We start from the raw sequence: 14,680 nt of genomic DNA on the forward strand, positions 1-14,680 counted from the left end.
ATTTTGGCAAAATCGAAAAAATTTGAAATCCATGCCTTAAATCCATGTACCCAAAGAGACTCTAAAATTTTTAGAGATAATTTGGTTATTTTATTTTTTTTAAATATTTTTTAAATAATTTTTAGGTGCACACCAATAGATTATTTTATTTTGCGTTCTTAATTTCCTATTTATTTATAAAATTTTTTTTTTAAAAAAAACCAAAATATCATTTAATTAAAATTTCTATTTACTTATAAATAAATTAAAAATAATCTACTTTGAGACCTCAGATCTAGATCAAACGATACAAGGATTTACTAGCAGATTTTGATACAACTAACCTCAGCCGTCCGTCTCAACTAGGCGGCTGGATTGGGGCGTCCGTCTAAATTGGGCCGCTGGATAGGGGGGAAGTACGCAAGTTCGAGGCAATGGGGAAAGAACAGAAAGCATACCTAGTAAGTAATATGTAAGATACAGTAAACATCATGGAAAAAGTTGGCAAAATTTAAACTTTAATGCAATTGATCAAATGTTTGTGATGCCCTAGCCCGCCTGCAAGCAACGGTTTCCTTCCTCGAGTTTTCTCTCTCCTCAATCACCAGGTTCTCTCTCATACTGCCTTTTGTAGTTCCTCTTCATCTCTTTCTCTCACTCTATTTTCAGGTCCTTCCATTATTTCTTTGTGTTTTCGCATTCCTCTCTCTCTCTCTCTCTCTTTCTCTCTCTCTCTCTCTCTCTCTCTCTCTCTCTCTCTCTCTCTCTCTCTCTCTCTCTCTCTCTCTCTGTCCATGTTTAGTTTTCTTAGTAAGAGCGATAAATAATATCTCAGAAACATTGTGTAATCTTTTGTTTATGGTATTGTTGGATGCCGGATTGGGTTTTTTTAGTTTGGATTTTATGTAAGATTTATGCAAAAATCTGATTCAATGTGATTGAAATAATCAAAGAAAAAAATACTGATACCCTTCTTCTTCTTCTTTTTTTCTGAATTGTGATACGAATTGTGATATGTATTTTGGGTTTTTGTTGTTTATTAATGAAAAAGAAAAGAAAATTTTAGTTTTGGAAACCTAGTTTATTTTTTTGTTCTCGCTTGAACATAGAGAAAGAACAACATAATTACAATATATGTGCTCCTTTTGTTTTCTCTAATTAAATTGATAATTTCATGGACCTCTAGCAATTAGAGACAGAATGATGTTAGATTCGTTTCATGTATTCCTTAGTTTGCTTATTTAATAAACTTGTTCAAATAATGTTGTATGACGATCATTAATGTGACAGAATATTACTGGTGGAAGTGAAAAAACCCATTCTCAAAAGGAAGAACAAAATCTTATTTTTATAAGTAAAAAAAAAAAAAAAACAATTGCATTAACTGTAAAGTGAGGTAATTTTTTCTTTCTAAGCTGACCGATTGGAAATCATGACTATAAACATCATGTATCTTAAGGAGGCTTAGTTATACCCAATTTTAGAAGCAGGAAAGCGACAACCCTCTCTCGGCATAAAATCGCATACATAACCAAAAGACAAATTTATAGATTGAATCATTATATTCCACAATTTTTCCTATTCATAAGCTGAACTCCGTATTTATCTAGGCTGCATCATAATGACCAATTTCCTTTTGTGTTTTTAGATTGTATAATGACGAGTTTCCTTCACCAACTAAAAAGAGAAAGGAAAAAAGAACAAGTGACCAATTTCCTGATGACTGATGTATAGGCTTCCTTTATTCTTAAGGCTATGAATCTCATCCCATTTAACTAAATGAGTTTACCCTTTTGAGTTTAATATATATATATATATATATAATTTATTTTATCCTTTTGAGTCCTATTTTCCTCAAATACTATCCATCTGCTTCAAGCATTTTGAGTAGAGACATATAATAACACGGAAAGTACGTTAAAAGTATCCTTCATAGGAGCACTCCTTTCCCCAACAATGGCCTCTAGGCCCTCGGATGCCAGGGTGGTGAGGTGCTACAACATATGATGTCTGGAGTTCCATTCCTACAAAGGTCAACAATCATTTCCCAATAGGCAGGGCTTCGCATTTCCACAATTCCACCCGTACAACTTTCTTCTTCATTTTTTCTTTTCATAATGTTTAACTTTATTATAATTTCCTTTAATAGTTAAAACTAAATATATTTTATTCTTTTTTGGGTTAACTTAGGCTCCTGTAACTATTCTCAAAGAGCACCCGAAATCCACACATTAGGAGGCCGGATAAGCCGATGGAAATACAAGAACTGCATTTCCACAACATTAGTCCAAAGACTCCAAATCTTGTAATATAATGCTTGCCTCTTCTCTGATCTCCAGAATCTTGGTTTTCCTCTAGTTTATATTTTTGTGCCAATGTTCCACAGAACAACAGTTCATAAATCTCAAAGATAGAGTAGTACACTTGTCTAAAAAAAATAGCATTTTCCACACTTGAAACCAGACAATGAAAATTGTAACCAGGTAGTTCTAATACTGAGAAACTCACTTTTCGTTATTCTAGAGAAATAATGGCTGTGTCCTACTTTGCATTACACCATATGAGCGTGATAGCATTTATGCGGGATGATTGTCGTTTTTTTCAACCAAAATATAAAGGGGAATGATTTCATGTCACCGTGTCATTGTAATATAATGAAACAACACTTCTAGAAAACCATATTTAATAGATTTGTATAACCCCAAATGTTTCACACTCCCTTTGTCTCAATAATCAATACCAAAAAAATAAAAATTCCATTTGCACCCTAGATGTGGTTGCAATGAGTGCCCACTAACAATGAATCACGACCATCCATTTGGTGAATTTCAAGACTTAGGCCGTTACGAATTCAAAATCAATTTTTTCTTTTTTAGCATTGTTAGTCTATAATGATATTAAAGCTATTTGAAAAATTTTGGAAAGAAAAAAAATTCTTTTGAGGCCTCGATTTAAGCATCTCATTGAAATGGATGGTCTATATTAGTTGGGCTCAAAACACATCTTTTCGGGTGTGTTTTCAAATTTTGCATTTTTGTGAGTATTCATTAGATTGAAAAGAGTGTAGGGGTTAAATAGATGGGTCTAACATGGTTTTTAATGGTTGTTTCATTATATTACTATACAACCATTCCATGAAATCACTCCCCAAATACAAAATGGCGTGATGTCCTATCCGTTTCACCTGTTAATGAAGAACGTTGTTGGGTCAAAAAATTTCAAAACGCCCATCATCATGTGGTTTCTGTCATGATCATCTTATACCCTGGTGGTTGGATAGAAAATGACCAATTTGCCTGTGTGAGAAAACAAGTTCCAATCTGGAATTAGAGGTCCACAAGTTTACTGAGTTTACCATGTGCATTAGGTCAGAAAATGCTACATATATGTCTTTTTTCTTTTTGTGTTGTTTGTCATCTAATCTGATGAAATTTATTTTTTAACCATGACCATTGCTTCTACAATTTGCACATGGGCAATATTCATACACATGTGTGTACATACACGGATCATAGATACAAACATAAACACCTGTATATGCATATTGAACAGATGGAAACATGTGTACTTCACCAGGGACTCATGCATAATGTTGCATGCTACATCTTTGGTCTTACACTAAAAGCATGCATTTCAACTAAGTTTTGGAAGAAGCACTAGATTAGTTTACTAAGTTTTGGAAGAAGCACTAGATTAGTTTATTTAGTGTTGTTTGTTCTGCATGTGGGCTGTTCAAGCAATGACATTCATTTCAATATTGTTTCAGGAGTGCTATATGATTTGCACTTTCTATGTGGAATACAAACATAAACACCTGTATATGAATATTGAACAGATGGAAACATGTGTACTTCACCAGGGACTCATGCATAATGTTGCATTCTACATCTTTGGTCTTACACTAAAGCATGCATTTCAACTAAGGTTTGGAAGAGGCACTAGATTAGTTTATTTAGTGTTGTTTGTTCTGCACTTGGGCTGTTCTAGTAATGATATTCATTTCAATATTGTTTCAGGAGTGCCATATGATTTGAACTTTCTATGTGGAAGAACTCACTGAGTTGCGATTTAAAGTTTGATGAAGAGGATGTGGTTTAGGTCAGCTTACATTGAAGTTGATATGCCTTGGGAATTTAAAGGGAAGTGATCGCGATAATAAGCTGATCATCATTTGTAGAAGGTTGGTTCTTCTGCAAAGGAGGAATTCCTTTATTACATTATCGAAAAAGAAACATCTGCTACATTTTTTCAGCAGATTGATTGATTTTTTAAAGTCAATTATCACATAAGGAATCTGGACATGGGCACTTTGTCTCATCAGGATCTGCAAACCTACCAGAAAAAGGACATAATCTCCACACGCTTAGATCAGGATAATGTCATTATTGATGGGAAGAACACAAAGAAGAGGAGGAAGAGGAGGAATGAAGAGAGCAAAGGCAAAGATCCAAGCACTGACCTGGTGATCAAAAAATTTGGCGGTTGCAGTACCAGACTATGTGGGGATCTGTCGCCAACAAAGATAATAGAACGTACCACACAATATTTGGGAGCTGTCCAAACTGAATGTCAGCAACATATCTTGGATTCTGATCCCTTAATGAAGGAGATGCTTGTGAATAGAACAAAGAGGTCACGGAAGAGAAAGAAAGAATTTGATGGTCCACTCGAGAACAAGGCAAGCCTAGAGATTGACAAAAATTCATCTAAGACTGTAGAAGTTTATTCCGTGCAGATATTGAATACAAGTTCGGACAAATCAGTGAATACTAAGGATTGCATGGAGAACAGTGGTATTAAGAGTTCGAAAGCTGTTGTTACTTATGAGAGGAAGAAAAAGAAGAAGATAATGAATGGTATATTGGAGAGTTGTGTTCAATCATGCAGTGAGAAAAATATTTGGGGTTCCTCAAAATTGAAGAAGGAAAAGAAGCATGATGTATTGTCTTTGAACAGTTTGCAGTTGCCTGAGGATAAAGCTAGCAATGGTTTGCTGCAAAGTGCAGAAACTAATGTTAATCCAACGAAGGAGGATGAAGATGCAGAGAAAAATCATTCTTTGGGTGTCAAATCAGTAGTAGTGAATGATCCAATGAAGAAAAAAAAGAAGAAGAAGAAGAAAAAGAAGAAGTCAAAAGAACATGATGTATCAACTGAATTAAACCCTCTTCAGAACAACGTGAATTTTTTGTCAGCAGAAAGTGAACTAGTAGAAGGGGAGAAGTTCAAGAGGGCAATGGAAGACAGAATAACTGATTTTAAGTCTTCAGATACAAAGTATGTTGGCTTTTTGTCATCTAGAGAAGAAAATTGTCAAATATGGGAAACGAAGATGGAACAGGCAAAGAAGTATGGTGTTGATTATAAATTTGTAGAGGAGGACAATTTTCAGTCTTTGCCACTGGAAGCAGAAAGATATCCGATGAAGAAAGATGAAATCAACTATTCTCAACTGGCACATGAAAGTGATCAAATGAAGGAGGAGGAGAAGAAGAGGAGGAGGAGGAAGAAGTGTGAGATATTAACTGATTTTGGGTCTCTAGAAGAGAACCATAACAGCTCTTTGTCACATACAGCAGAAAGTGATGCAGTGAAGGAGAAGACTAAGCTGGATAACAAACAAGACATGTTAATGAAGATGGATCTGGCAAAGAAGGATGATTCTCATTATAAATTTATAAGGGAGGACAATGTTAGTTTTGCGTCATTTGAAGCAGAAAAAGCAGAAAGAGATCCAATGAAGCATAAAAATATCAACTCTTTGCAATTGGCAGATGAAAATTATCATATGAAGGAGGAAGATAACAAGAGGAGGAAGAAGTGTAAAAACAACGCTTTGTCACCTGCAGCAGAAATGGACCTATTGCAGGAAGAGAAAACAAAGCGGGAAACGAAAGAAGACATTTTAGCTGAATTTAAGCATCCAATGGAGAACAATATTGATCCTATAATATCTACCCTCAAAAGTGGTCAAATGAAGAAGGAGAAGAAGATGGCAAGGAACATATCAACTGATGATAACTCTCATGAGGAGAAGAATCTGAACTTTTCCAGCACTGCTGGAGAAAGTGATCCAATTAAGGAGAAGAAGAGGAGGAAGAAGAAGGAGGAAGAAGCCATGATTTTTTCTGAAGGTAATATGCCATCCCTTGCCGAATTGGAAAGGGATGCGATGGAGGAGGAGGAGAGAAAGAGGGAAGATAAAGAAAGTGATTCAATCAAGGAGAAGAGGAAGATGAAAAAGAAGAAGGGGAAAGAATCCATGATTTCCTTTGAATGTACTAAAGAACCCCATGCTGATCTGGAAAGTGAAGAAGTGAATGAGACAAAGAGGGAAGAGAAGCAAGCTATGATAACTGAATTTAAGCATCTGGATGACAACAATTATCTAGAAAGTGAGCGGATGATGGAGAAGAAGATGGAAAACAAACATGAAATAATTGATGATAGCTCTCGAGCGGAGAAATGTCTAAACTCTTCAACTCCTGCAGTAGAAATTGACTCAATCAAGGAGAAGAGGAAGAGGAGGAGGAAGAGTAAGAAGAAAGAAGAGAAGCAAGCTATGTTAACTGAATTTAAGCATCTGGATGACAACAATTACTTAGAAAGTGATTGGATAATGGAGAAGAAGATGGAAAACCAACATGAAATAATTGATGATAGCTCTCGAGGAGAGAATTGTCTGAACTCTTCAACTCCTGCAGTAGAAAGTGATTCAATCAAGGAGAAGAGGAAGAAGAAGAATAAGAAGAAAGAAGAGAAGCAAGCTATGTTAACTGAATTTAAGCATCTGGATGATAACAATTATCTAGAAAGTGATCGGATGATGGAGAAGAAGATGGAAAACCAACATGAAATAGTTGATGATTGCTCTCGAGCAGAGAATTGTCTGAACTCTTCAACTCCTGCTGTAGAAAGTGGCTCAATCAAGGAGAAGAGGAAGAAGAAGAGTAAGAAGAAAAAAGAGAAGCAAGCTATGTTAACTGAATTTAAGCATCTGGATGACATCAATTATCTAGAAAGTGATCGGATGATGGAGAAGAAGATGGAAAACCAACATGAAAGAATTGATGATAGCTCTCGAGCAGAGCATTGTCTGAACTCTTCAACTCCTGCAGTAGAAAGTGACTCAATCAAGGAGAAGAGGAAGAAGAAGAGTAAGAAGAATGGGGAAGAACTCATAATTTCCTCGGAAGGTAATAAACAACTACCTGCTGATTTGGAAGGTGATGCAGTGAAGGATGAGACAAAGAGGGAAGAGAAAAAATGCATGGCAACTGAATTTAAGTATCATGATGACCGCAAGATTGATCCTTTATTAACCTTAGAGAGTGATCCAATGATGCAGGAGAAGAAGGTGACAAGAAAACACGACATATCTACTGGTGGTAACTCGCAAGAGGAAGACCTGATTTCTTCAACACCTGCAGTAGAAGGTGATCAAATTAAGGAGGAGAAGAAGAAGAGGCGAAAGAAGAAGGAGAAAGAACCCTTGATTTCCTCCGAGGGCGGTGAACAATCACCTGCTGATTTGGAGAAGCATCTAGATTTACTTTCTAACAAAGTGTTAGGCACCTCTAAAATTTCACAAATGGGTCCCATGGAGAAGTCGTCTACTCAATATCCTCAAAATACAAAAGAGGAGAGTGAAAAGAAAGAGAAGCCTAATGTGAATCATGGCATGCCATCAATAGGAGCTCAACCCACCCCTCCAAAAAGAATTCTGATTGTCCTCGATGTGAATGGACTGCTTGCTGATACCTTCTTTGATATTGAGGGTAAAGCGCATCGTCAAGGTCGTAAACCAGATGGAAGGGTTGGCAGAAAATCAGGTGAGAATCAACTTTGAGATTTACTGTTTCCACTGAAATGATGGATGATGATGGAGAGGAAGTGGGGATTATCAGAACCTGATAATGGTTTCTCCAAATTCCACTGGATTATAGTACAAGTCCCCTTTATACTCACTGCTTCATCAACTACTGACATGATTTATTCTGTCTATACTTTTAGTTTTTAAGAGACCCTTCTGTGAAGATTTCATCAAGTTTTGCTTCGAAAGATTTGATGTGGGTGTCTGGTCATCTGCAACAATGTACTTCCTTCAGCCTTTTATTTTTGTTTTTTTTACCTCTTTCTGTAAAGATTGTGAAATACTTTAGAACTTGAGACATTTGCAGTGTAATGGCTGTGTGTTTTAATCATATCCAAATGAGACATGGCTGTTTCTTTTTCTATCTTTTCATTTTCTGTAAATGATAGTCGCAATTGTAATAGCTGTGTCTTTTAATCATATCCAAATGAGACATGGCTGTTTCTTTTTCTTTCTTTTCATTTTCTGTAAATGACACAAGGTTTCTCTGACGTGCAGGAAAAATGTGCAAGGAGTAGTCAACTTTTTACTTGGAGATATGGCAGGGAGGCTACTATTTTCCTGGGTAAGGAGAATGACCATCTTCAGTCTCTATTGAAAAAAGAGAAAAAAGGGAAAATGAACGCCTTCATTTTATGTTCTCTCTGACCTGACTGCTAATAATTGATTGTATGCGATTGTTACTGCACAGTGAATAGAGTACATTTATGCGGCACCTTGTTTACCATCTTTCCACTTATCCCTTTGCTTGTAAAAAGAGTTCCATGCAATAAGATGCTGACACTAGATTCATATGGCATAGATATATCACTCACATTACTGAAAATACAGTAACTTGAAAGGATGTATTTCTGCATTAATTTGCTCTCACAGTCATAATAAATAAAAGAAGACATGAAGCGCATTGGCATGGAAACTACCTGCTGCAATGTAAGAACCTTTATTCGCAACATATGCTGCTCTCACAATTGGAACAATCGAACAAATTAAAAAAGGCATAAGTACATTTTATATATACCACCTAATGCAACCTAATAACATCTAATCACGACATATATTTATATGTAAATTGTTTTCTATTGTGCTTGAATGCATTTAAAAGCAATTAGTCATGAAATTGGAAATCCTCACCAAAAAAAAGACCTACAGAAATTAGAAAGGATGACTTTTACACTCACTGAGATTCCCATCATGAATTTTTACCTTCTGTACCTGTATCTTCCTTGATATCTTGCTAGTGATTTGATGCCAAGCAACTTTTATTATTTCTAGTTTGCAGTACAATCATTTTCCAGGCAAAGTAAAGGTTGTTTGTATGTGCCATTTTGTACATTCCTTGCAGGACCAATCGATGTGTGGTGCAACAGGGTTGAATAGTTTGGAGAACAGACATAAGCCTTTGTTTGTTAAGGAACTGCAGAAATTATGGAAGAAAGAAAACCGAGATCTTCCATGGGAGGAGGGCAAGTACACACCATCAAACACACTTCTGATGGATGATTCTCCTTACAAAGCTCTTCGTAATCCTGTGAGACCATTTCCTTCTTCACCCATCCATTAGTGTGTGTATGTGTGTCAGAAAAATATCTTATGAGCTTGCCAGGCCGAACAGCCTGGATTGAAGGCAAAAGAGAACAACCAAATTGCGCACTAGATTATTGCTTCTTAATAGAATAAGGGTTTGATAAACCCAAAGTTTGCACACATGTAGGTTTCATCTAGATGCTAAAAAAATAAAATAGGTAGTTACTAAAATCTTGGGGTAAAATGGGTTCATCGTTCTTAATAGTCTAGATCTTCTCTTCTCCGATATGAATCGTTTGACGTATCTTGTGCTATATATATAGGATTATCTACAAAGAGACCCTTTTTTGTACATGGAGATCACAATCATTCTTGTCCCTTAAATTTCAAAATGGGTCGCTGCAAGAGTGTCATTGAATCGACACAAAGGTTCCCAAAAAATAATTCTCGGAGTTTGTGACTCACCCCAAGCCATCCAATTTGACATCAAATAAGTGAGAATGATTGTTACCTCTATGCACAAAAGATAAATAGTCTCTTTGTAGATAATTATATATATATATATGGGAAAAGATCCTGTGTGCCAAGGTGCATACTGCTACAGTAAACGCCCACGGCCCAGTTTGAATCTGGGTGGATCTGACTATCACGGATGTCCGATAGTGCTTGAATTTTAATTTTTTTTTTACAAATCCAAATCACTTGAAATTTTAGACGTGTTCTTCAAAAATTGGCGAATATATGAAAAATATATAAAAAAAAGTTTACATGAAATAAATTGATCAAAATACCCCCAAACCGTTTCGAGGGGTATTTTGATCAAAACAATTTCACGAATTACTTTTTTTTATGTTTTTATTAGGTGCGCCTTGATTAGAAGAACACGTCTAAAATTTCAAGTGATTTTCATTTGTAGAAACAAACTTAAAATTCAAACAGTATCGGACATTTGTGAGCGTCCGATCGGCCACAGAATGGCCCAGATTCACGTATGGGCGTACAGCAGTGACTCCCTATATATATATATAAAAATAAAAAACTCTTCCCAATGCCTATAGGCAAAAATGAACAGTGATTTCGTCTACCTTCATCACCATCCAAATTTCATCGCACGGTCACAGTTGTCTGGTAGTGTTTCAATTTTCATTTTTTTTTTTTACAAATCCAAATTACTTGAAATTTGGAGCATGTGTACTTCTTAGTGAGGTGTACCTAATAAAAATACGAAAAAAATAATTCATGAAATATAAATTGACCAAATACCCCCGAATATTTATAGGGGTATTTTGGTCAATTTATATTTTACAAATTATTTTTTTTCATATTTTATTAGGTGCGCTTCACTAAGATGTACGCATACTCTAAATTTCAGATTATTCCGATTAGTAAAACAAAAATGAAAATTGAAACACTACTGGATAACTGTGACCGTACGATGAAGTTTGGATGGTGATGAGGGTAGGCGAAATCACTGTTCATTTTCGCCTATAGCCATTTTGTAGTATCTTCCATATATATATATATATATATATATATATATGGCTTTATAAAGTTGCAACCTTACTTGTAGAAATAGGTTGTAGTAATCTACCTCATCCATCTTATTTGAATGGTGTAGATTTGACACTATCTTAAAAGATGTGTCACCTTTTGACTCTTTTCTTAAAAAATGTGTTAAATTTACACCATTCATTTAAAATGGACCGTATAGAGCATCACAGGCTCAATTCTACAAGTAAAGTTGCGACATTATAAAAACCGTACCCATATATATATATATATATATATATATATATATATATAGGCCCACTAGCTAACAACTACAATGTTAGCCCAAAATCTGGGCAGATCTGACAGTCGCGACCTCATTTTGTAATGTAATTTTAATATTTTTTCTACAAATCTAAATTACATAAAATTTTAAGTATCCATTCTTCTCATCATGGCACACCTAATGAAAATATTAAAAATATAATTTGTAAAATATAAATGGACTAAAATAGCTTTGAAAATTTTTTAGGGTATTTTGGTTTATTTATTTTTTATGAATTTTTTTTTGATATTTTTATTAGATTATCCTATTTTTAAAGAATATACGTTCAAAATTTCAAGTGATTTGAATTTGTGGAAAAAAGTTAAAATTCATATACGAAATGATGTTGTGACCATTGGATCGGCTAACACTATAGCGTTAGCTAGTGGGCTAACCTCAGCTTTGCCCTATATATATATATATAAGAGTTTATATAGAGCCGAGGCTCTAAACTATCAAATTGGAGCCTACCTCAAAAATTCCACTAGAAGAGGTTTTGATGCCCAAATTTCTTGAAATTGATCATCTCAACATCAAGATGCATGGACATGAGAAAAAAATGGATTTCAAGTTTTGGAAATAGTGTATTTTGTAATGCATTTTTTGACCGTCTATTTTCAATATTTTCCAGTTTTCATAGATTTGTCGATCTACACTATTTTTGAAGCTTTAAACGTTATAAATAAAGATGAAAATATATTTGAAGGCTATTACAAAGATTTCCAGTATTGAAACCACATTTCTCGACACTATTTGAAGGTAGGCTCTAATTTGATTGTTTAGAGCCTAGGCTCTATACAAACCGCACCCATATATATATATATATATATATATATATATATATATATATATATAGAAAAATGCTGAGATTAGGTCACTAGCTCATATGAACATATGATCCCAATGGTCCAGATTGAATTTGAGCCGATCTGACAGTCACGATCTCATTTCATATTTTAATTTTAATTTTTTTTCTACAAGTCAAAATAACTTGAAAGTTTAGGCGTGTATTCTTCTCATCAAGGCGCACCTAATAAAAATAAATTGACCAAAAATACCCTCGAAACATTTTAGGGGTATTTTGGTCAATTTATTCTTACAAATTATTTTTTTGCTATTTTTATTAGATTCTCCTATTTTTGAAAAATACAGGTCTAAACTTTCAAATTATTTAGATTTGTAAAGAAAAATTAAAATTAAAATACGAAATGAGATCATGACTGTCAGATCAGCCCAGATTGATCTGGGTCGTTGGGCTCATATGAACACATATGTTCATATGAGCTAGTGGGCTAATCTCATTATTTTCTATATATATATTTTTGTAGAGAGAGAGAGAAATCCCATCCAAGTACATGGGAATTTGTAGCAAAAACATGGTACGTGAGTAAGTTTGGTGTGCTTGTTTGTGCATATTGCTCCTGTTATGATTTTTGTCCTTGTCTCTTAGATGCAATCATTCTAAATACTATATTTTCTTATGCAGCCCAACTCTTCAATTTTTCCTCATCCATACAAATTCACGGATGAAAATGATACTGCTTTAGGTGAGAAACATTTCTCCATATCACAAAGCTCTTATAATCTTATTCTGTCTCTACTTTTCAGATAGATGATCTTTTGTTTCATTTAACAAGCAGAACTTCCTTTATAAAATGTTCAATTTAGAAAGTGTGAATGTTGCTGCATATTAACAGGTGAGGGAGGACATCTTCGAGTTTTTCTTGAAGGATTAGCTATGGCAAGTGATGTGCAAGAGTACGTTAGAGAACACCCTTTTGGTCAGCCTCCTATTACACCTGGCCATCCCGATTGGAGCTTTTATAAGCAAATTCTCGATACATCCACCACCTATCCATCTGCTCGTCCATCATCCATCCATACATCCACTAAGCCATCCACCTATCCCTCATCAAGCCATCCATCCATTAAACCATCCACCAATTCATCATGGGACCATCCATCCATCAATACGTCATCCAACCATCGATGCAGTAATAGATCAAACCATTTAGCGTCGACATCCACCTTTACATCATCATATCATTCATCCATAAATGCATCATCCAACAATCAAATGAACAATGCATCGAACCATCAGTCATCCACATCAACCCATCCATCTTCTGGCCATCGATTCACATTCACAGAACCATTCACCGACAGTCGTTTAATTCAGCCATATCACCATCCATCCATCAACCCACCCACCAGCAATCCATCGTTTAATCAATCCACCATATTTTATCCACCATACATCGATCCACCCACAATGAACCAACCACAGTCCTTCCATCCATCCCACCTTCCATCACGGAGCCATCTATCTTTCACTCCATCCTTCCATCCATCCATTCATCCATTTGCCACCCAGAGATACTACTATACACGCAAGAGGAGATACCCAGAGTAGTCCTTTGAGTACGATTTGTGGTCTTAAGACCCCATTATTTGAAAAAGGATAAAACTTGGGAGTGCATTCATATTTGTGAGGAAATAAGTTGAGCTCGAAGAGCGACTCATTCAGGTTTCAGCTGCTGGTTTTGGGGTTTTGTAATCTCTTGTACCACATTTGTTTTCTATTTACTTGCTGAGATTGTAGTATTTTTATTTACCTTGTAACGGAAACAATGTATCAAAGGTTTTTATCTTTTTCTGGTAGTTTTCTTTCTAGTTCCCGCACTTTTCTTCTCGAGGATTTTTATGTAATTATATGCATTTTGAAACATGGAGATGGTGAAGAAGATTCAATTGTGTTAGGGAATGGATATTTAATCGTGTTTTGCGATGGAAAACCTTGTTAACCTTTTGTTGTGTTTTGAGCACTTATAAAGAATCCTGTTAAAATTCTGCTTTAAATTTATTGCAATCTAGGGGGACCATGACCCTCCTACAAGTCAATTGGATTCGCATTGAGGGAATGGGGATGCAGATAAGATGAGAGAGAGAGAGAGAGGATGATACGCACTTCTCTTTGTTTCTATATGGAAAAGACTTCTCTTGTACACTTCCCCAACTAACCCCCCCCCCCCCCCCCCTCTCTCCCTCTCTCTCTCTCTCCATCTACCACTAAAGAATTGAACCACCAAAACTAGCTTAAAAGCTGAATATTTCGATTAGCCCAATATACTGGGAAACTAGCTCTTTCTCTCTCCGTCTCAGCTACTCTCTCTCTCTACCACGAACACAGTGCGCATACACAGGGAGGACAAAAGTCACTATGACATTAGCTCTCTCTCTGGGAACGAAAGTTACCATGACATCAGGTCTCTTTCTCACATACGCATGTAGAAACTGATAATTACGTAACAGTAAGAGTTTTGCTCATCTCTAGGCCGCTTTTATCAAAGGCAAGCAAGGGGCAAAACCCATGGGACCAGTGTTTTATCCACGCACACAGCAACCAGTGTTCAATTGAATGACTCAGGCTGTGTACTCGGCCCAGGCCCCAGCCGAGTAATTGGCCCGAGTCTGAGATTGTGCAAAGTATT

General features: G+C 35.7%; 1 protein-coding gene across 3 annotated transcripts; it reads left to right on the forward strand.

Moving 5' to 3' along the window:
• The first annotated feature begins 392 nt into the window (after positions 1-392).
• On the forward strand, positions 393-13,984 carry LOC18435785 (uncharacterized). 3 transcript variants are annotated; one of them, XM_020668163.1, is made up of 8 exons: positions 393-587; positions 3,746-3,903; positions 3,996-7,811; positions 7,993-8,074; positions 8,351-8,417; positions 9,195-9,380; positions 12,676-12,736; positions 12,887-13,984. In XM_020668163.1, the coding sequence occupies exons 3-8, from the start codon at positions 4,280-4,282 to the stop codon at positions 13,600-13,602; spliced, it is 4,644 nt and encodes a 1,547-aa protein (XP_020523822.1). In that variant the 5' UTR covers positions 393-587; positions 3,746-3,903; positions 3,996-4,279; the 3' UTR covers positions 13,603-13,984. The 3 variants fall into 3 exon arrangements, 2 of the variants coding, with proteins under 2 accessions (XP_020523822.1, XP_011623972.1); XM_011625670.2 differs by lacking the exon at positions 3,746-3,903; XR_016042532.1 differs by lacking the exons at positions 3,746-3,903; positions 7,993-8,074.
• Positions 13,985-14,680: the final 696 nt, after the last annotated feature.

This window comes from Amborella trichopoda, chromosome 10, assembly GCF_054954075.1.
Source record: "Amborella trichopoda isolate Santa Cruz 75 chromosome 10, AtrichopodaSantaCruz75HAP2 v2.0, whole genome shotgun sequence".
NCBI lineage: Eukaryota > Viridiplantae > Streptophyta > Magnoliopsida > Amborellales > Amborellaceae > Amborella > Amborella trichopoda.